This window comes from Glycine soja, chromosome 15 (genome assembly GCF_004193775.1).
Source record: "Glycine soja cultivar W05 chromosome 15, ASM419377v2, whole genome shotgun sequence".
In the NCBI taxonomy this organism is placed as follows: Eukaryota; Viridiplantae; Streptophyta; class Magnoliopsida; order Fabales; family Fabaceae; genus Glycine; species Glycine soja.
Window position 1 is genome coordinate 6,018,212 of NC_041016.1, and position 22,947 is coordinate 6,041,158.

General features: G+C 32.0%; 2 protein-coding genes and 1 pseudogene across 2 annotated transcripts; 1 reads left to right on the top strand and 2 right to left on the bottom strand.

The window, feature by feature from the left end:
- Positions 1-1,138: 1,138 nt before the first annotated feature.
- On the top strand, positions 1,139-4,461 carry LOC114388709 (NAC domain-containing protein 73-like). The gene is made up of 4 exons (XM_028349352.1): positions 1,139-1,273; positions 1,416-1,670; positions 1,832-2,021; positions 3,277-4,461. The coding sequence occupies exons 2-4, from the start codon at positions 1,515-1,517 to the stop codon at positions 3,897-3,899; spliced, it is 969 nt and encodes a 322-aa protein (XP_028205153.1). The 5' UTR covers positions 1,139-1,273; positions 1,416-1,514; the 3' UTR covers positions 3,900-4,461.
- Positions 4,462-6,445: 1,984 nt separating this feature from the next.
- Positions 6,446-12,552, bottom strand: LOC114387074 (annotated as a pseudogene).
- Positions 12,553-12,861: 309 nt separating this feature from the next.
- On the bottom strand, positions 12,862-17,034 carry LOC114388473 (glutaredoxin-C9-like). Its single transcript, XM_028348977.1, has 2 exons — positions 16,230-17,034; positions 12,862-13,797 (listed from the first exon to the last, which is right to left on the bottom strand). Exons 1-2 carry the CDS (start codon positions 16,582-16,584, stop codon positions 13,742-13,744), a joined length of 411 nt encoding a protein of 136 aa, XP_028204778.1. The 5' UTR covers positions 16,585-17,034; the 3' UTR covers positions 12,862-13,741.
- Positions 17,035-22,947: the final 5,913 nt, after the last annotated feature.

Genomic DNA, 22,947 nt, shown 5'->3' on the forward strand with positions numbered 1-22,947 from the left:
AATTGACAAAAACATCCCTCCAACCCAACGTCGAAACGTCAATGACTTTGGCAGCAAGTGTCTTCTACTGTACCATACCATAATCATATCTCTTGTTTGATGGAAAATAGTAATAAGATGCTAAAATCCGTGCCCCTAGCCTAGGCTAATTGAGATATACTAGCATAAACACGTTCAAAAGTATGTAAATGCAACAAATCGAGCATTTAAAGAGCAACTGATCCTAATTCAACGAGGGTTGCATGTCTCCCTCCACATGTGAAAATAAGTGGTAACACCATAAAATGAAACCACTTCGATCGTCTAGTTAGCAAAATGTAACAATTCCTTATTAATATTAAATGTTGTCTTTTTTAATCTTTTAATTATTGTGTTTAAGACCATGGTAAACAAAATTCTTTACGAAATTCTCTGAATATTGTAACATGTTCTGCGTGAAACTTTGAACATATTTTCGTTGTGTTCAGAGGACAATAGACGTGGAATAATTGCCTAAACATGGAATCTACGTGAAAAAGGCGAGTAACAGGAATATACTTACGAAAAGAAATTCAACTTCTCTCTTAAATTAAATTAAAATTAACTCATGCATTTCAACTTTTGAAAGAGTTAACTATGAATTTCTATGAAAGTTAACTAAATAAACAAATGTATTCCTCGGGTTACATTCTTGATCGGTTAGTATGTACATGTCTCTTCTGATGTGTATGAATTTTCACATATCTTTAACTGCACTCAAATTTGATGCTGCAGCTAATGAACTCCCAACACGCGCAAAACACATATACACTCTAGAGTGGTGAAACGTCTTAAGAAGAATCAGGTTGCCCCGTCTCCACTCTTTGCTACCACTACCTTTTCCTCCATCTTTTTAACTTGGGTTATATATAATGATTAATTATAATTGTGCTTTATCTTTCCTTTTGCTAGTAAAGTTTTAATATTAATCCATGTATAATAACGATACCCTTTTTAATTAATTACTTAATTAGGTCAGGTGCAATTAGTTGTTGTATCCGAAAAAAGTCTTCCTAAATAGCTAGGACGCACTTATTCCGTGGTAAAAGCGTATATACGAGAGCGTAGCCAAACGTGACCTCCAAGCAACCTTCCCTATATCTAGACCCACCCTTTATTTCTTACCTTTTTTTTTATATCCTCTCTCTCTCTCTCTCTCTGAACAAGACCCAGCCAGCAGTTAGGGAAATCAAGCACAGCTCAATCATTGAATCTTAGCATAAACACATACAGAAGAAGGAAAAGTGGCACCCTGGTACGATTAAATTCTCTCTCTTTCTGCAAATAGAGAAGTTGATTCAGAAGAAACGAGTCCCCAAAGAGAAAAAGCTACTAGCTCTACCTTTCTTCACCCCTTTTCATCTCTATATATTTTTTTTTTTTTTGTATTTTATTAGGGAGGAGCTGATATTGTAGGAGGGTTTGGAAGAAAAAGAATTTTGTTTTGAGATATATATACATATATGTGCAAGTGCATAGGAAATTAACACAAAAAGATGACATGGTGCAATGACTCTGATGAGGATAGGGTTATTGAATCAACGACGCCAACAATAACTATTACTCCTAACACTGATGGCATAAAGCTCACCGAAGAAATTAGAACCATAACATGCCCCTCGTGCGGCCATAACATTGAATTCAAAGATCAGGTACTTATTATATAAATATAGGTTTCTAAACCCCACATAGTTTTATATGTTTCCTTAACCTATACATGTTTGTGCTTTTCTCTTTTTTAAGTAGTTGCTTTTGTTTATATATGGGCCAATCTTTAATTAGTTTGTGTTGTACGTGCGTGGTGAAATATTAGGGTGGAATCCATGACTTGCCGGGGTTACCAGCTGGAGTGAAGTTTGACCCAAATGACCAAGAAATATTAGAACATTTGGAGGCAAAAGTGGCGTCTGATGCATGCAAGCTTCATCCCCTTATTGACGAGTTCATACCAACGCTTGAAGGCGAAAATGGGATCTGTTATACACACCCAGAAAAGCTACCAGGTGCTTCATGTTTTACTTAATTTATTTTATTTTAATTATTTTTTGTCTAATTAATTAGTATAGTTTCGTGTTTTAGAATACTTATTGCATATACACATCATTGAATTCTCATTTATTGGGAGACACGTCTTGATGTGCACGATACCGCATGCATGAAATTAATTGTTTTAGCAATGAAATGATTTTTTTTTTCTTTGAAAAGGATCTCTAATCATAAGGCGGTTCAAATTTGAAAATGACAGCAGAACATTTTATGCACTCTATAAAATGAGATCTCAAAAATTAACTTATGAGAAAATGTTTTTGGTTTAAAATTAAATTTTCTTCATATTTTTAGAGATACTAAAGATTTTAATATGAGCTAGAAATTCTAGCTAGTATGAGAAATTGGGGATAAATATAAACGGATAACCTGAAATAAAAAAAAATTACAAGTCTACACAATCATGCATTTCTTCATTCGTCGTTCTTGCAATTGTAACGTAGCAAAGAAAACTTTCCGTCCAGTACTCCTTGTATGTGTCATTCTTAATATATGTTCAAAGAAAGATGCACATGGGAGAAGCATGCAGCTCTTTTATATAACCAACTTCTTGTTCAACTATATATGTTGCAAGAAAGTTCTTAAGTTAGCAATGACTACCAAACTCATCAAAAGTGGCATCTTATCTTCCATTAGCCATGTAGCAAGAGAAATGTAATTGTCATCCCTTAATTTTCAGCAATATTTTTTTATATTTTATGTCATATTTCAACATGATACCAAATAGAGGATTGTCGTCGGCTAATTGTATCAACAAAAGAAAAATGAGGTTGCTGCCTTTTTACTCTTAATGGGGAGCTTTCTCAATTTCTTACTCGATTCAACTTTTACAAATATACATTCATTTTCTCTTATATTTCATTTGCATCACATTTTCTTTAATTTTATCTCTTTTTTTACTAACATATCATTTATTATATCTATTTTGTTCTCCTTACCTTTTCTTATATATATATATATATATATATATATATATATATATATATATATTAAATTTTTCCTACCGGATAATACTCACCTTTTTTATGAGATTCACTTCCCAAACATCATTCACAAATTAAAAAGGGTAACTTTTTCCTGGCATCCCTTGTGGGATGTGGAATTGGTGGAATGAAGAGAGATGTAGAGATCAAGAGAGAGAGAAATGAAAGATATGATAGCTAGATTATGCAATGCGAGAGATATGAGAAATTGTTCAATGAAACAATGCAGGTGTTAGCAAAGATGGACAGATCCGCCACTTCTTTCACAGGCCCTCAAAAGCATACACAACTGGAACGAGGAAAAGAAGAAAAGTTCACACTGATGATGAAGGAAGTGAAACAAGATGGCACAAAACGGGAAAAACTAGAGCAGTTTTTGCAGCAGCCGGTGGTGCAGTAAAAGGTTTTAAGAAAATACTAGTACTCTACACCAACTATGGAAGACAAAAGAAGCCTGAGAAAACTAATTGGGTGATGCATCAATACCATCTTGGCAGTACTGAAGAAGAGAAAGATGGAGAATTAGTTGTTTCAAAGGTCTTCTATCAGACACAACCTAGACAATGTGGCAATCCCATTATAATAAAGGATTCATACGAAAAAATGTTGAATGATGGAAGTGGCCAAGACAACATTAATATATCATTAATACCTAAAACTACTGCAACTCTTTTGGATTGCTACACTGCTCCTTACATAGATTATGATCACGTCCATGTGAGTCATAACAGGGAAAGTTCCTCACAACTAATTATTCCCAGCTCGGTTGTTCAAGTTGATGGCTCTTATATTCGCTTAACAATGGATGCAAAGAAAGCAAGATTTGAAAGTAACACTGGGAAGAGATTCTAGGCAGAGCAGCAATGACAAAGACTTGCATATAAATGTTCTCCATATTGTTTCCTTTACTAATTGATCAGTACGTAACATTATTTATATGTGGGATTAGAATGAAGGAATTTCAAGGGTTGGAAAAATAAGTTGGCTTCCTTATTAAGATCAATATGGTGCAGGCATGGTGGACTTAATTTCCCATAATTGACCCTGGTTGAAGTTGAGAGACAAGCAAGTTAGGTATATATATTTGCGGTACTGTAGTTTGATTTTAATTTTAGGGTACATGTATATTCGTAAAATGTGCTTATAGATATTACAATAGTAGCAGGGATATCGTTTATTGACTACTCTTCAGAACTATAGTCAGTCTATATACTGTATTTTGTCTAGAATTGAATTTTGCACCCCCTCAATCCTGAAAAAAATGCTGAGATGTTTCATTATTATTATATTATGCGTGTCAGCTACTTAATTTGCTGGGAAGTTTGTCCCTTGTAGTTTTCCCCCCTGTTTTCTTTGAAAGGTCGATTGTAAAATAAGGTGAAGACAGTAGATTTATCTTATTTATGGTTCTAAATTGCGGTTCCTTGTAGTTTTTCTCCCTCTTTCCAATTAGTGATGCGGATTGCAGCTACTATGACTTAAAATTATTATATGTCTGCCCACTTAATATAAAAAAAGAATTTTATAATTATTGATATATCTATTTTTTATATAAGATAACTTAACCTTTTATTTATTTTAGACTTAAATATATTTTTAATCCTTTAAATTTAAATAATTGGTTTTTAATCCTTAAAAATAAAACTTTATTAGTCCCTCAAATTTTTAAAAAGTTATTTTTAGTCCATTTATTTCTTTTGCGTTAATGATATTATAATTTGTGATAATTTTTTATCATTAGAATATTTTTTAATTTAATTTCTTTGAAAATAATTTATGATCATTAAATTCGTTAGAATATATAAAAATTATTGTAATTATTTTTATTTTTTAAACCCACCAAAATATGTGGGAAAAAATGGTCACCAATCCATGAGTAAAATATTTTGAGGATTTAAAATCATAAAAAATTACTTTTAAAAAAATTAAATTAAAAATATTTATTTTAACAGAAATTATGAAATCATAAATATAATTAACAAAAAGGGATTAAAAATAATTTTTCAAAACTTTAAAGTACTAATAAAACAATTTTAATTTTGAAGGATAAAAAGATAATTATTTAAATTTAAAGGATTAAAAATATATTTAAGTTTTTATTTTAAGATTTGATATTTCCAACATCTCATATGATATACCCATTCAACTATTGACAATTGGGAGTTAGAATAGAAGATATTAAAATCAGAATCTTTATCTTTCCTTGACAAAAAAAGGGAATAGAAAGTTGTTAAGGTTTCGTCGCGGTTTCAATCTGATCTCATTACGTACAAATGCGATTGGAAAGCGCCTGCCTCAAGGATCATATCCATTATCGGTTATCCCCTACGTTACTACGTACGTGTACGTCTAACGAGAATAAATGAATCTATACAAATTAAATAATTACAAACTAAGGGGCAAAAGAAATCATTTCATTGCAGAAGTTCAAGGTTTTCTTAATGTTCTTCAAAAAACCAAAAAGTTTTCTTAATGAATTATATTACGTATACAATAAATTTTACGTACTATTTTTTGAAAGTATCATTATTTTAATTTATTTGTGTTTCTATCTATTTTTATTATGCAAATATAATTTCTCTTTCTTAATTTGAATGTTAATCCAAAAAACTTATTATAAGCATGTCCTCATCGCTTTTCTGACTGGATATACATTGTCAATTTAATATTACTTTTTTTCTTACATTAGTTTTTGGATTTAATAACTATACACTGTAGGAGAAAAAAAGTGTCAATTAAACAGAAAATACTGTTAATATAATTTTTAAAATAATTATTATGAAAGTTAATAAATTTATAATAGTATGAAAATGAAATTATGATTAGATGAGAATGTGTAACTTTCTTACACTTAATAATGAGATATACGGATTACCTATAACATTGTCTCTGTTGGGATTCGGTCTACATAATGATACTTAAAAATCCTCTCATTATGCGTTATCATCTATTTTCTTTTATGAGTAAAGTTAGTTGATTATAAGTTGTAAACATGTATGAAAACTAACAGTGTCGGTAGTTACAATCTTAAATTCTTAATATGAATACTTTTCAACTTAGTTAAGACTTCCTAATCTGGCATAATGGTAGAAAGGAATGAAACTTGTTGACTGCGGTTCTTTTTTTAATATTGTAGTTTTGGCTAGACTCTTTGCAATTGCTACTTTGTGAGCTTGTCCAATGGAAGTTGCTTACTGTGAAGAGACCACGCACATAATTACCGCATGAAACAACACATACAAATGTAATTTAGGACAGGTACCATCCATTCATATGTTGGTACTTTGTCACGTAGACATGCAACCAAAAGTCTTTGCAAAAGGAGGCCCATCATATATACAATTTTATCTGTCGGTGACTGCTCACCTTTTTAATCCGTTCTTCAGGAACAAAAGGGATGCTCAACCAAAAGGCTAATCTAAATTATATGGTTCAAAACTAATTTAATATCCATTGTTAGTAGCACCAACTTACAAATAAACACCGAATACAACTATAGAAAACCTACTCAATACAACTAACTCGAGCGAGCATTTAATTTGATTTAACAAATAAAGATCAGGCCATCATCTCTTCTGCCAACCCGATGTCACTATTAGCAGGCCAACTAAACACATACAGTATAATAAAGCACTAAAACTGAAAAATCGAATTAACAAAAACACTTTTGGTTCAGATGCGAGCCACCATGGCATAAATGAAATTTGTATGGCCCACACCCATGTTAGAGGCCTCTACTGGTTGACATGATTACATGCTACGTTCTGGTATAAGTCTTTACAGAACTGCTATGCCTATGACTTCTGAAGAACACATTTCTCGTACAGAGCAATGATAGCTTTCTTGTTGGGATTCTTCAACTCAAGCAGCTGATCACCGTAGTTATGTTTTGTCAGCTCTTGCTTGAGCTTCTGATTGTAAACTTTTTATAGTCATCCTCGTTAGTTTGTTGACTGTAGTCTTCTTCATCACCCTCAATGGAACCAACATCTTCCAGACGTGTAAACTTAAGTGGATTAGATGTACTCTTAGATCTCTTAGTTCCCCTTAAGATTGTAGGGCTCGAATATGTCCTGAACAGATTCTACACCTATATCATCATCTACCCTCAAACGCTTTCCACGAGAGGCAGTTTTTAGCTCACTGTCCAATATTGTTTCATTCAGTCGAAACTTGGTCAGCTCTTGATGTAGAGAATCAATTTTTGCTTGTGCAGACTGTAACTGGAGAGAGAGAGAGAGAGAGAGAGTCAGACCTGCTATTTGCCTAAGCACATGCTTCACGTTCTGTTTCCAAAAGTTGATCAAGAATCTGTGTGCTATTTCGCCTGTGTGTTCCATCTTCAAAAGTGAATCTATATCCTTCTCTCTCTGTTCCACCTTTTTCTCTGGAGTTGAAACCCTATCAAGTACATCTTTCTCTGAATCCCTCACTCTTTGCAATTCATCTTCCAAATTATCTTTCTCCCTCTCCAAATTTTCAATTTTCCTCTCAGCCCTCTCAATATGTGCCAGTCTCTCCATTGCAAGCCTCTGCATCTCGCTCTTCTCCTTCTGAGCCTAGTCGGCTTCAGCCCTAGCTTTGTCAGCTACTTCAGTACCCCAGCATTTTGACATCTTTCCTGAACTTCTTTAATCTCCTGTTGAATTACCATCACATCCTTCTCATATGACTGAGCCCTGGCATTTTCAATTTTCAATCTCTCAGTCAACTTTTTAATTTCAAGCCTCAGTGGTGATATCTCTGATTCATAATTTCTTATTTTTGACTCAGCAGCCTGCACACATTTCTAGCATCAGACATGGTATTTAAACCCAAAAGGTCAACATGTGTATAATAGACAATACAAAAAAATCAATTGCATTAGTATCCAAATTGACTTCAGGTATCAAAAGTGTTTCTCTGGTGTGCATTGCTGTTTAAATTAAGTGCTACTCAGTTAAAACACCAACCATGGCACTTCACAGAACCAAGTTAATAATTCCTAATACTCTCAACTCCAACCATTAGTTCGTTTTTTATTTCTTTTGGTGGGGGTGGAAGGGATAGGTCGGAGTATCAAACAAAAAACGTAATTCATTACAAACATGCACAAGATAAATCTTGTCTTACTGAGAGCCCATGAAGTGCTCTGTGGTACAAATAGTCCATCTGACTAACCATATGAAAAAGATATGAAGGTGGAAGTGAAAGCAAAAGAGTATATAAAACAGTTCTCTTGAATTATCTTAGCAGCCATGAATCTTACCTTCAATTACAATTTCAAAGAAGTTGATAAACACTGCTCAACATACTCAATTTTGGCAGTTTTCTCCTTTATTTTATCTTCCTGTATAGATCAACAAGGAGAAATGAATAAGAACTCCATTCCCCATCCCATTCATCATATACAACATTAATAAGCTTATCTTTGTGTCACATTGAACTTTATGCAACACAATTCTAGGCAACCAGAGAGATTTGCAAAAGCGCAGAGCAGGAACATCAGAGAGCTTACCTTTTCAGCCAAAGTACCAGAAAACTCCTCTCTTAAAGCATCTTCCCTCAATTGTGTTTGCTTGTTTGTGTAATGCTGCACAATTGCTGCCTTCTCTAGAGCAGCTTTTGCTTCTCTAACAGCAATGTCATACTTCCGCTTCCGCTTCCACTCTTCGGCCTCCTCCTGAGCAGACTGAGATTGCTCCCTAGCTGCAGCCAACCTTGCTTCAGCAGCACCACTACGTGACTTGAGGGCTGCTATTTCAGAACTAGCCTGGCCTTCCTCAGATTATGCCTTGATAAAACTTGTTCATATTTTCTTTTCCAATCCATGGATTCTTGCTTGGTAGAATCCAATGTTTTTGATAAGCTATAATATCTCTCATCCAGCAAGCGACAGCTAGCCCGCAGATCAGTTATGCGATTCATATATTCATCAGTTAGCTGCTTCTTATCATTGATGGCATCCTCATAGCGTTTAATATACTCAGACTTCTCACTTTCACTGGTTTCCAACTGCTTACTAAGCATGGCCATCTTATCTTCAATCAATTGATAATTAAACTGAGAGAACTCTTGTCAGATTCAACTTTATTTATCAGTCTCCAGGTCAGGTCTAGTGCTGGTCCTTCAAAACTAGTATCACCAACAAGTAAACTATTAAAAGTCAATTTTAAAAGAAAAGAAACAATTGAAAACAGTATCTGAAGACAAACCTTTGTTGTAAGAAGACAGCAAGTTTTTGCCACTTCCCTGGAGCTTGAATGGATTTTTCATATTCACATAAAAGAGCATCAAGAACCTGCACAAGATATACATAATCAAGTCAGTCAATAAAGCCACCCTACAAGCATCAATATTTGCAGCTAGCCGAAGAATTACCTTGGCAACATTATCTATCTTTGAATCGGAAGCATTACAAGCCGCCCTTAGCCTCTTTTCCATAGACTGTACGGCATTAGAGCATTGTAGATCAGCTTCTATATATGCATTCTTCTTATAATCCTGTCCAGAGTCAACAAATTAGAAGCATGACATACAATATTAGCCCACTCCCCAAACAGAAAAAAGGCACACCCATTAAAAATAACTAGTGTAAGAATTATAGTCAAGTTAAGTTAGTCAAAAGTCAAAAACAGAATTCATTTTAATAATTCTTTAAATTTCTAATAGAAGCAGTAAGCATCAAATGATGCTTGACAATAAGAAAAAAGGAAATAAATCTAAACGACTGTCACAGACTTACAAGAAAGTAGAAATCTAATTTGATTGGGTGATTCATTGACAGGAAAGGAGAGAATTCTCCTTGTAAGGGTTTCTTCTTCAAAACTGAGCCACTGCTTGGTTTCCAAATTCTACAGATTAAAATAAAAAAAGAAGGACTACTAAGAACGGGATTATATAGCCAAAATAAAACTTTATCCACCCTATATGATATATTCTATTCAGAACAGAAACCACACAAGCGATCCTATGTAGCCCCAACCATATTTACTTCAAGGTTCTAATTGCAAAGTAGCAGAAACCCTGCCAGGCTCCCACTAAATCCTTCAAAATTAGTCCAATAAGGAGCAGCTGCAGCATGCTACAATTTTGCCAGGAGATGTGCCCAAGTAGCTTATGAGTTTAAAGAGATTAAAACTTCTCTAAATTAGAGAAGCTAAATTGTTTTCTCAACAAAACTAGAGAGTAGAGATCAAATATCCTGGTTATATATTATGAGTCAGTTTGTTTAAACTTAAAAAAAGTGATTCTAAAAAAAGTGACTTTTTAAGAGATAGGAGTTGCTTCTTAAAAAAAGCAATTTTCTGCTAAAGTAGTTTAGACAAACACATAAAAAAAACAGAAAAGGCTTATTTTATTTTTTAAAAAAAGTGCTTTAAGAAAAAAAGAAGCTTAAACATGCCCAATATGCTGCCTACAGAAGACAGATGAATTTTTTAGCATTATAAGAAAATGATAACAGGGGTGTACAGTCCAAAATAATGGGGAAAAATTTGTTACCCAACCCCTAGCCCCCTTCCCCCCACACACAAAAAAGACACCTTAATAAGATTCAAGACAGTAGAAATAAAGATGAGACAAATTAGCTATATTTACAGGACTAGTAGGTGGTTGGACTGTTGGAGTTGTAGGAATAAGGGTAGCTTAAATAGTTAGAAGGTGTAGAGGACGATTCACTAAACGCTCAAAATCAAATAATAGAAGTAAAAGCACACTCAATTATGCCTAAATATAGGCTTCCATAAGCTTCCCCAACCTGGTTGTAAATGAACTTGCTAGACAAAAGGACAGTTAATGAGAATATCTGGGTGCTGTAAGTTTCCCTGTACATTGAAAAAAAAGAAAAAGAGGAAAAGGACATTACAACGGTTGGAAATGGGCTAGCACATACACACAAGAAACTAAATACAGAAAGTAGTATGGTATTACTACAGTAGTTAGCTTCAATATCCAAAATCCAAGGTGATTAGAACACCAAACAGACATAAAATAGAAGAAAGCATATGTATATCACTTAGAGAACCCAAGCTAACCATTTGATCATAAGCATCTATTCCTTCACTGTCTAATACATGAAAACTGGCAATTAGTATACTATTTGGCTTGTTAATTAGAAAGTTGGTTGGCGTGCCAACTGTAACTGACATGTCAGATTGTGTAATAGAGTAAGTTAATCTCTCAGATTTACAAATAAGAACATTATATGATATATGGACAACTTTTCAGATTAATAAGATCAAACACTTTTCATTCTCAAATTCTCTCCAATATTTTCTTCTACTTTCTAACACTTTCTCTCCGTTACTAGCTAGTTTCTTTCGTTGCATTTCACTCTAATAAACATATCCAAGAGGGGGGGAGGGGAAAGCAATGCCAGAAGAAAAGTCATATGTCATACCGATTAAAAAAAAACACACTAAAATGGTTTGACAAGAGGTTTCTTTCCTTGATCTTATGTCATTCATGACAGTAACAGGCAGAATAGCAGCATAAACTCCAAACCAATTGTATAAAAACCATCACTATTCTTCACTTTATCCTCAATGTCAAAGAGCTTAACTGACATGAAAAAACAGTTCCCAACTTTTTCTCTTCCACACCATAATAGGCTACAACAATAGGCAATAACAATCTACAAAGCACAGACACATCCACTACGCACTGCATTTCATTAGGTAGACAAAAACGCTCCCCAATCTAAAAAAAAAAAAGTGATTAACTTAAAATTACATCTCTGAATCACTATCCATGAGTTAAAAACTGTAGCCAATAAACGTATTCAGTGCCTCGAACAGCACGGAACGCCCTTCCACAATCCTAATGTACAATACTACAATGCCTATGACTAAAATAAAAGTTATTAAACCCTAAACTCCAAAGAAAGAATCATGCATTGACTTCAATTGAAAATTCAGCTGATTCAGAATGAAACTCTTGCCCTGGCGAGCACGGCCGCACACAGAGACCACGCCAACGAGTTCCTTGACGAGCTGGAGCGTGGCGACGGCTTCGGGGTCCAGGCGGAACCGTTCATTCTCGTCGCAATAGACAAGGCGAATTGGACTCGCCGGATCAATCACCGGCGACGAAGAAGGCGTCGCCTACAGTGAGGCATCGGCGCTGTTGTCCCTTCGTCGATTGAAATTGAAATACTTTATCATCTTCTTCTAGTTCTTCTGGTTCCCTATCTTGTGTTGAGAACCGGGGAAACAAGAACAGAGACAGTTTAAACTTGCGGAGGGAAACTTTGAAATGACCATGTTGGCCCTGTACTGTTCTGACGGTTCCTTTAAGGTGTTATCCCCGCTAGGACCGCAAAGTCATTTTACCTTAACGATCTAATTAATCACACAAACTTATAGTAAGGACTAGGGACAAAAGACAGTACAAAAAGGATGTATACAAAAGAACGGAAAAAATAATGACTAGAACTTGAGACAATGATTTGTAAATACTTTAAAATCAGCAAAGTTTCTTCTCTTTTTTTTCGTACTATTTTTTCACTTATTTTTCTTCTGCTAATTTTTTGCTTTTTCTTTTGCTATTTTCTACTTTTCTTTTTTTCACTTTTTAAATAAGAAGATAGACAACAAAAACTTAAAAATAAAGAAGATCAACAAACAATAAAAAAGGACAAAAGAAGACAAAGGAAACAACATGCAAGAATAAAACTAAATAAGGAGATAACCTAATTTTAGGACAAAAGCTCTCATAACAAAATGATGTGAACTCAAGAAAATTTAGAACCTTTGAATTCACGAACACTTGAATTGCATTCATCCTAAGTCATAAAAGTTCTAAAAAGAACCAATGAGAAAAACTCCCAAAAATATGAATCGTTCAAAATATTTGCTTCATCCAACTTGGTGTTGGATACAGTGAGTTTTTGCCTTTGTATAATATAAGTGCTGACCTAGGTAATTACTAGCACTAAATGCCTATGTAATAGCACAATTACTAGGCAAATCAAAATGCTCACTTTAATTTGTTTGTTTATGCAACAATTGAATACATTTATTATCCCCAATCTAAAAAGACTCTTATTGAACCAAAGTAAATGAAAAGACAACATATTCAACTCTGAATTCATCAAAATACATTAATTGACCATAAAAGCACTCCTTCAGTCCAAAATAACATAATTGAGCACAATTTTAACTAGTACATGTATAGTCAATAACCCAAGGACCTCAATTTGAGTGATTTTGGCCCAAAACTCCTCTAATAGCTCCATCTTTATCCCAAATTAGTGTAAGCATGTGTTTAAGCTCAAATTCAAATTGAACAGGATTATGATTGGGCCAAATGTCTTGAATAAATCCATTTTAATGCTTCCATGAATCTCTTTGTTCCTGTTCTTGTAATAGATTCATTTGGAATTTGCAAAAGGATGTGCTTTCATCCCTTGATTCTCATCATCACTCACGGTTGCTACAATAAAACAAGAAAGTCACAATAGAGAGCAAACAAAGAAGGTATGAAAACCCTTTTTGCCTCATTGGAAAATCTTCTCTTGCACTATAACCCTTATAATTACACTGCAATTCATCACTGCCATATGCGTAGCCTCATAAGATGTGCTTGCCCTCGTAGGAAATCCGTTGTCGGTGTGCATGCATGAGAGATCATCGTCCCCATGCTTGTGTTCCCAAAGACCATTTTTTCTTGATCTTTTTTTTTTTCACAACTTGTGGCGAAAATTGGGTTACATCTCAAAACTCAATGTTACACTTGCCTTCATGTTTGAGGAAAACCTTGTCATATGTCACTATCACGATCATGCACGAAAAAAAAAACAATTATAAAATAAAGAGAGAATTATAATAAGTTATTTTCTTGTATTTTTTTCAAAAAATTTCATAATTAGTATTTTTTTTAAACATATGCTTTGATTTTTTTTAAGCTAAAAGAACTTTACTCAATACAAAATAAGGCTTGAATGTGTCAAAAACAAGCCATAATAATATTTACATAAGATATATATATTTTCTAACTCTGTTAAATAGTTGTCTTTATATTAAATTACTCTTTTCTTTTTTCCTTTTAATCAAAAGGAGGCATGATTTAACATCACAATAGGGACAGAAATTTTAACTAGGTTGACACCTCTATCCCTATTGATGATGTGCTTCACATGCCAATTATTTATATTTTTAGACTTTTACCATTTTAAACAAAGGCTGTTCCACCAAAAAGAAAACAAATACAAAAAGTGAATAAAAAAATCGTCATTGATTCAAAAGAGAGGAATAGTTCGTTGTACACAATTTTTTGGAAACATTGATTTCATCATAAACTTAAAATTAGCTAATGCAATCTATTAATTGACATTTTTTTTATTGAAAAAGGTGGAGTCAAACTCTACTATTAAACATAAGCTGTTTAACCAATTTTACTAGAATCCCTTAATAATTCACGTATCCTTTCCTAATTTACATATTGTTAATTTTTCTCCAATTTTCGTAGTTCTCTGAAAAAGAAATTCGTTCATATATAATGGCCATATACATTTCTAATTAACTATAAATTTTTGGTTAAAAATAATAGTGTTTTAAAGTGATTTTTCCCAATCGTACAGTAGTTAGAAAAACCAAATATCACCCTTCCCTGCCACCGGAAATAAAAATAGAAAACAAAAAAGAAGGGATCTTCTATGTACCTGTTTCTAACAACTACACCGTGAAACTCACCTCACCATTCCAAACTGAGAGAGGAGGCGTTTTCCAAGCGATTTAGATCAAAGATGAACTTGTTGTCCTCATCAATTAATTGAAACATATTGCATCCCAAAAATTATTAAAAGAAAGAGAAAAAAAAAACATTATTTCTAATTTCACAATACATTTACACAAGAATGCTAGCCACATTCATTTTTGTATGTCTCACTTTTTATTTAATATGAAAATTGTGAAAAAAAACACATTATTTTTAATTTCACAATTACATTTACTCAAGAATGTGCGCTAGCCACACTCATTTTTGTATGTCTCACTTTTTATTTAATGTTTTTCTTGGTGATTTAGAGGTGAAATTCATGATGATAGATTATTTTTAATAAATTTTAACGTAAATTACACATATTTTCTTTGAGTTTAACGAAATTACACATGTTTTTTTTTATAAAATTTATATATGTATCTCATGAGTTTTAAGAAAATTGCACATATTTTATTTTTAAAATCTATATAAAGCCTCTAAATATTATTTAAACATTTAACCGTGACAAATTATGTACATTGACAATTTTGTTTAAAAATAGCTCAAATATATTTTTTATTTTTATAAATATGAAAATGTTGGAAATTCGTTATTATGATAAAAATTATTTATTTTTTATACTTGTAAAATTTAAATGTTACTTTTTTTTTAAATATTATTATAAAAAATATTAAATTTTTTTAACTTTTTTACATTACTTTTTTAGTCTATCTTTTTAATTAAAATTGTCAAAGTATTTATTATTGTCAAATACTTACATAATATTTAGAGGATTTATGTAAATTTTAAAAATAAAAAAAAATGTGTATAATTTCCTTAAATTTCATAAGGATATATACAATTTTCTTAAATTTCAAGAAAAATTTACATATTTTTTAAAAGAAAATAAAAGATGTGTAATTTCTTTAAATTTTGTATAATTTACTTTAAACTTTAATAAATCACATAAGATCCACCTAGTGGTGGAGAGTTTGGATAATATGTATGAACCCTTATATTTAAATCTCAGTACAATCATTATAATAATTATAAAAAAAACACCAACACATTTTTTACCTGTTGATACACTAATTCCGTCTAGTTTAATTTCCCTTTACAAATAATCAAGAAGAGAAAAACATTTCTAGAAGCATAATTGACATCATTTTGCAGTAAATTCTTGAGATCCAATTGATGAACTTGTACGTCGACATCAACTAATTGAAACAAAATGTACAAAATCTCTCATCCAGGCTTGTCAGCACAACGGAGTTATTAACAACGCAGTTTCTCATCTTGCCCAGCTAAGAGACGCAGGAATAGAAAAGTAAAACACAAAAAAGGAGGGAATTGAACCTAAGAAAATTAATATCGCTTTATATAATTAATTCCCCACTCGAGAAATTAGGTTTAAAAAAAAGAAAGAAAGAGCAGATGTAGGTAGCTAAAGTGAGAGTCAGAGCCACAAAGCACCAGCATCCTTCAAGATGGGAATCAACTCACCTGAGATATGAGTTGCCATAACTCTTTCCAACCCTCCGAACAACTTGCCGGCGAGGAACACCGCCGGAAACTGCACCGTTTCGGCGCCCTGCGGGAACAGGTGGCGAGCAACGGCGGATTCGTGGTCCTCGTCGACCTCGTACACGGGAGGGTTCACTCCCAGACCTTGCAACAACCTTTTGACCACGTGGCACATGCAGCACCCCCGTTTCCCAATGATTACCACTGCGCTCTCCGAAACCATTGCGGCAACGTTGGATGGATTGGCGAGGTTGAATTCTTTGATTCCTCCGGCGTGTGCCATGTCACATGTTCCGGTCAGGATGGAGGTTCGGTAGGGAATGGCTTGGTGCATGGTGGAGAGAGAAAGACGTGTGTGGGGGAGGAGAGGATTAGTGGAGGATAGAGGTGAAAATATAAATAAGGGGGAAGAGTGGGGACTGTAACGTCAACGCCAGTTACGCAATTGTACGTCACCGTTATTGTGGGTGACGCGGTATTGCGTCACCGACGCGGTCAACACATTCCCGGAAGTTACATCCATGAAATCCTGAGCTGAGATGCTCCCCTCTCTTGTTATGTTTTGACCCATAGTATCATGGTAAAAATTCTTATTTTGAACTTGAGCCGGCTAACTTGCTTGTATATTCATGAGTTATGTTCTGGTCCAATATATTGCTACCCCACCACTCGAGCTACTCAGTGAATTAAGTCGTATAATCCTTCCAAAAAAAAAAAAGTGAAGTCGTATAAATGTTGATGAAGTCTTTACGTGCAGAGACTGCGACATTTGAGTAACTGTTTATTAGAGCAATAAGATTATGAGTAGAATTGAACATTATCTATCATTATATATATAAAGGTGTTATTTTCAAATTCTAGAGTGGCTCTCTAGACCCATTTTTAACTCTCCTACTTAGTATGTTGAACTTCTCGGATGGTGGTGGGTGGCTGCAAAAGAAATTCCAAAGATTAAATGAGTAAGTGAATGATGAGAGTCACGGCTAGTACAGGTGACAAGTCTTGTTCTACTCACACTGAAAGGACGGTGCAGCAAAACGACAACGTTCCGATTACGTCGTTATCCATTCGCATGAACTCCATTCGCTGGCCACGTGGTTGCGAGAACCAGAGTGATCATCGCCGTCCACGTGTCCTGGAGCTGTCGTTTTTCGAAGACTGGGTCTAGTGTGTGTGGGTGGTTCCACTCCACTACACGTTTTCCTTGAGCTTCTTTATTCTTTTAATACAAATAAAATACTAAAATGGTCTCACACGGTTGAACTTGACGATAAGGTTCGATTCATTTGGCATTCACCAAACATTTATGAATTCTAACACGTTATGGGGTCACTGAATTATAACACCGTGTTATCTAAGCAGGCATATGTCACTCTCCTTTGAACTTCAACATAAACTTCATTAATGTTACTGTAATTTTCCCCACCTTTCTTCCCTTGATGGACTTCAAATATAATGTACTTAGCAAAAAAAATGACAGTGTAGTATAAATTTCACCCTCTGCATACGGATGCTAATTAGTTAGTTGTGACCTCATTTTGTTTGGTTGAGATTTTTCTCTATACTGCACAAACAGAAAGTTTGTACAGCCTTATAATTAACATGTTATGTTGGAACTTACTTGGAAAAAGAAAATCTTCGATCAAATTATCATTTGAAGACTTCTGACATTGAACTAAATATACAATAAAAATATGATTAACTAGATCATATGATAAGTGAAAATCAAATGATACCCGATATCATATAAATATTTTATTAAGTAGTAACTTGTTCTGTCATTAATATTTTTTTAATCCAAAATTGAACGTGATGTTTTGTATTTTAGTCATACAATGTATATCTCTCTCTCTTCACGTTGTCCCATTCAATGTATATACATTTTATGTCGTTTATGAGTATGGGTTTAGAATGGAGAAAAACAAAAACAGTATGCCGAGAATCTAACTAGTAAGTAAAATTACAAAATTATTTGTGCTAAGGCCGGGTGTGTTAATTCGATCGCCTTTAATTAACAACAAAATTCATTTCTTCAAACTTAAAAATAAGAAAATTATTGTTTTTCCTTTCATATAATCACGTGTCTTTGTCAACACAGTTTCAGGGTCTTTATATTGCCACTTGCCAGAGTGAGACCATTTTAAAAAATAGGTTAGTGCTATCAAGATTTTTCTTAAATAAGTTTAATCTGTTTTTTTTTTTTTAAAAAAAAACAACGCTTAAACTTGATTTGTTGTTTGTTGTTAGAACTGTGAAAACTAGTTTGTCCGGCTCATCTCAACTCATAGTTTAATTCAATTCACTTAAAGTTGATTAAAAAAAAGTTATTTGTCTAGGCCTATAGAAGGCTGTGAATTCAATGGGTTGTTCTACCAATTTACTTAAAATAAAATAAAAATATATTTTTAAAAATAAAAATTCACCAAAAGAAGAATTTTTTAAAAAAATAAATTTGAATAAATTAGAAAATATTAGTTAAATTAAATTTTTTACACACCCCAACAAGACATATTATTACAACTCAGAAGTCTAGAACTATAATATCAAAAATTTTAAAAATAATCTTGAATAAAACACTAAATAAAATAATGTTGAATAATATTAGAAAAATATTAAAAATACATTTTGGGTGAGTTTTACGCTATTTTTAGTTAAATAAATAAAATATTTTAAAGTCTTAAAAAATATTATAAAATACTAATAGTTTATTTTTTAGATGGATTAAGTGAGTCAATCCAATTCACCACGAGTACAATCTAGGATTAAGTTTTATAATTAATTATAAAAAATTTCATCTTCTTAGTCTAACCTGAATCCGCGGTGGGTTAGATTAGCCTATAAATTTAGATCTATTTTGACAGTTCTATCTATTATATTTTTCAATAGTGTTTTATTTTTTAATCTAACCTAATTTATTTCCTTTCCTTTTTTTTTCTCTCCATTGTATTTTCTCTTTACCAAACAAGGAATAGCTTAATTTTTATAACTTTGTATGATTGCTTTTGTTTATCAAACTTATAGTTTTCTTGCCCGTTTAAGCATGAAGAGTATATCCCTTTTTTTTCTTTTTTTGGGAGAATAAAGAGTATTAATTAGATTAAAAGAGTCTAACTTAATTGATTAAATAATTAAAAATACTTATAATTTTTACAATAAAATAAAAAAGAGGAGCGGCAAAAGAAGCTGGCAATGTACAGTATCAGAATCCAAGTAAACACAAATTTTTCTCATGATTAATATTTTCTCAGAAATAAAAATTACAAGCAAATATCTTTTCTTCTTTCATAATAAACATCAAATACCCCACGCACCAAAAAGAGAAGATAACAAGGGAATCGGAAGCAATGTCAAGTCAAATATCTATTTAGTCTAAAGTAGATGCTAATTCTACTATTACATTCATGTTACACGCCTGGCGTGACGACACCATGCTTTACCCCTTTATTACACACTCGAAGAAATTATGTGCCTCTTTACATTTTTTTAAAATAAAAATAAACTTAGACAGAAGATGGAAATTATATACTACTAAAATAAAAATGTACATGGAGAAAAAAAAAAGAAGAGGTTAAATAAAAAAATGAAATATTCAAAAATATGATAATTACTTTTTATTATCTGACATCAAATGAAAAAAAATTATGGAAAAATAAGAATTATTAGTAGCTATAGCTATAGATTCTATTTGAATAGTTAAATTTAAAAGAAAATGCATACGATCTTTTGAAGTAGTCATGTAATTAATAATTTTTAATTTTGACCATTAACATTATTTTTTGTTGAATATTTACATGTAATTATATGATTCAGATATTTATATTTTTTTTATTTCTTAACAAAAAAATATCACTTAATACTTTCTGTATATATATTTATGGAATCGAGTATCTTTATATTTATTAGATGAAAAAGTAAAATTGTAAGTATATAAAAGCTGATAAAAAAAAAAAACTAATTTATCATGTGTGTAAGATTAATCTACCTTTTCAGAGCAGCTTATGGCCCTTTTTTGTACTCTTATGTCTGACACTTGAATACATATATGCCATCTCTGTCTGGAAAATTTCCGAACTTCTTTTTTCATCTTATGATGTTTCACATGTGATTTATAAATGATAAAACTGAGTTCACTCAAGAGCTTTGAATGATTTTTATGACAGTTTAGCTAGGTTGCCATATTATGATCATTATTAGAGTTGATTAAAATTGGTGAGAGGGAATGTTAATATTTAAACCAAATCACTTCATTTTTTAATGATGAAAAATAAGCTTGGCTCTTAATAATGGAACCTCCAAGTGTATGGTTTATGTATGTATCAACAACTATTCACCAAGAAAAAAAACTTTTGACTATTGCACTCTGAAATGCTAGGTGACACAATGGATGCTCCTATTATCAATGTTGTTGATAAGTCCTTGCTAACTAGTTGATTGAATTTCTTGCTAGACAACCGTTATATGCTTTTCCAAGTCTTTAGCCAGCAAAAGCATGGAAACAAATAAAATAGTCTATGGATTTCATCATTTGTCACTTATCTTCCACATTCAATCACTTTCACCCCATGTAAAGTTAAAACCATGTACTGATCAACCTAGGCTACCCTCGACCACCATAGTTTTATAAAGAATCTACAAAGGGGCCACACAATCCAATATCCATATTATTCCAAATTTCCTTTGTACGCAAAATTTGACTTTCCAATGGTTTTTTAAATGGGTACCGAGTAATCATTAAAATATACACCAATAGGTGGTGCACACAAATCATATTACATATAGGGGGTTATAAAACAGGTTGGACAGTTGGATCAATCCATTTTGAGCTTTTTTTTGGGTTGAGTTAGGATTTTCATTCCTTCAACATGTTTCAATTAGTTTTATTTTGATCCGTTGAAAAATAGATTGAAAGAAAAATAGGACGCATCAATCTGTTAATTCTTTTTTATTAAAAATAATTTTAGTATTTATTTTGTTATTTTATATATATATATATATATATATATATATATATATATATATTTATTAATTTTTAATTAGTTTATTTTTTGTCTAAATAAATTATTATTTAAAATTTAAGATAACACATTCAAGTTTTTTTAGTAAATATTTATAAAAAATAAATTAATTAAAATATATTTATAATTTATTTTTTTTAATATTTTAATTTTGACAGATGAATAACTACAATAAAAATGAGATGAACTAACCATTGAATCATACCAAACGGAAAGAATGAACACATTTTATGGGTTGGTGACGGAACCAGCTGACCGACTCATTTTGCCACCCTAGCTGCATATAGTCTGCACATTTAATGCACGTTGATGACGTATCCAGTGACAAAAGTCTCCCATTATATATTTAATATTTTACTACCTGAAAGGGAAGCTGATAAATCATAACACCATCTATAATTCTACATATTATATCACCAATAATGTCATTCCTAGCTTTGTCTGTACAATATTTTCACGTCTTTCTCACTTATATATATATATATATATATATATATATATATATATATATATATATATATATATATATATAGATTCTAGTTATTTTCTTTTAATTTTGAAAACCGAAATAAAAATTAAAAACTGACCTAAAACCGCAAACTATTCAAAACTGAAATTCATTGTTTTATGTTTTTTTTCTTCAAACCATGCGATTCAATTCGATTCACAATTTTGAGATTTGAAAACCAATCCAAATTTCGCATAAGTACTGTAGTATTTTTTTATGCACAGTAGATATATTATATAAGACGATAGAGTTTTGTTTGAGGCACAGCCGCACAGACACTTTCTATTTTCTAATTCAATTCTTTAACTCTATTATGAGAACAATAATTTGAACCCTAAAACCTAAACTCTGCCCCACTCTCTCTCTCTCTCTCTTCGGCATTGAACGTGGGTGGCTATTCTAAAGATGCAGAATTTAAAGTACCAAGCCTTCTATTAGATACTATGAAGACTGGAGTTTCATAGATTTTCTGTCCAATTAATAAAAAAATAGCATTTTTTTAATAAACATAATAACATACGCATATATACAATTAATTACAAGAAAATTTCTTTTTTTTTCCCACATTAGACAAATTAAGAAGAAAATGTTGAGTCTGTCAAAAAATAGAAGAAAATGTTGAGTATATATACGTTGAAGTTAATTTAATTGGTATCATGCATCAATTTATTTATCCTCAACTACTATCATTTATTTATAAATTAATTTGGTGTTTTAATATATATATATATATATATATATATTTTAAATATTAAATTAATCCAAAATAACCTTTACCATGTTGTCCTATTAGACAATTTGGTATAATTCTAACAGTAACACCGAAAAGAGAAGGAAAAGATGGATTTCTCTTTCTTAGAATAAATATACATAATATGTTAATTACAAACATTCAATATAAATCAATTTCAATTTTAGTACCTTTTTTATGCTGATTCAATGTTAGTACCTATATGCAACTAAGTTACATTCGTTCGTTTTTACTTATAACTTATAAGAAAGCAATTAATGTTACTAGAATGGGGTCGTCTACTGAAATATAGCTGCTTAATATTTTTGGTTGCAGCCTTGTAGGAAAAGTTTACTCGGAGTTTTAGTTTGACTAAGATCAACTACTATGGACATATAGATATATTTAAATTAAATTTTGATGGAATAAATTTTGAATAATTAT

Bases quoted from the DNA above. Each gene is read 5' to 3' on its own strand.
- LOC114388709 (XM_028349352.1), top strand. From the start codon at position 1,515: ATGACATGGTGCAATGACTCTGATGAGGATAGGGTTATTGAATCAACG. The intron at 1,671-1,831 runs GTACTTATTATA...GTGAAATATTAG, and splicing joins ACATTGAATTCAAAGATCAG to GGTGGAATCCATGACTTGCC. The intron at 2,022-3,276 runs GTGCTTCATGTT...GAAACAATGCAG, and splicing joins ACACCCAGAAAAGCTACCAG to GTGTTAGCAAAGATGGACAG.
- LOC114388473 (XM_028348977.1), bottom strand. From the start codon at position 16,584: ATGCACCAAGCCATTCCCTACCGAACCTCCATCCTGACCGGAACATGT. The intron at 13,798-16,229 runs GTGAGTTGATTC...TGATCGTGATAG, and splicing joins TATGGCAACTCATATCTCAG to TGACATATGACAAGGTTTTC.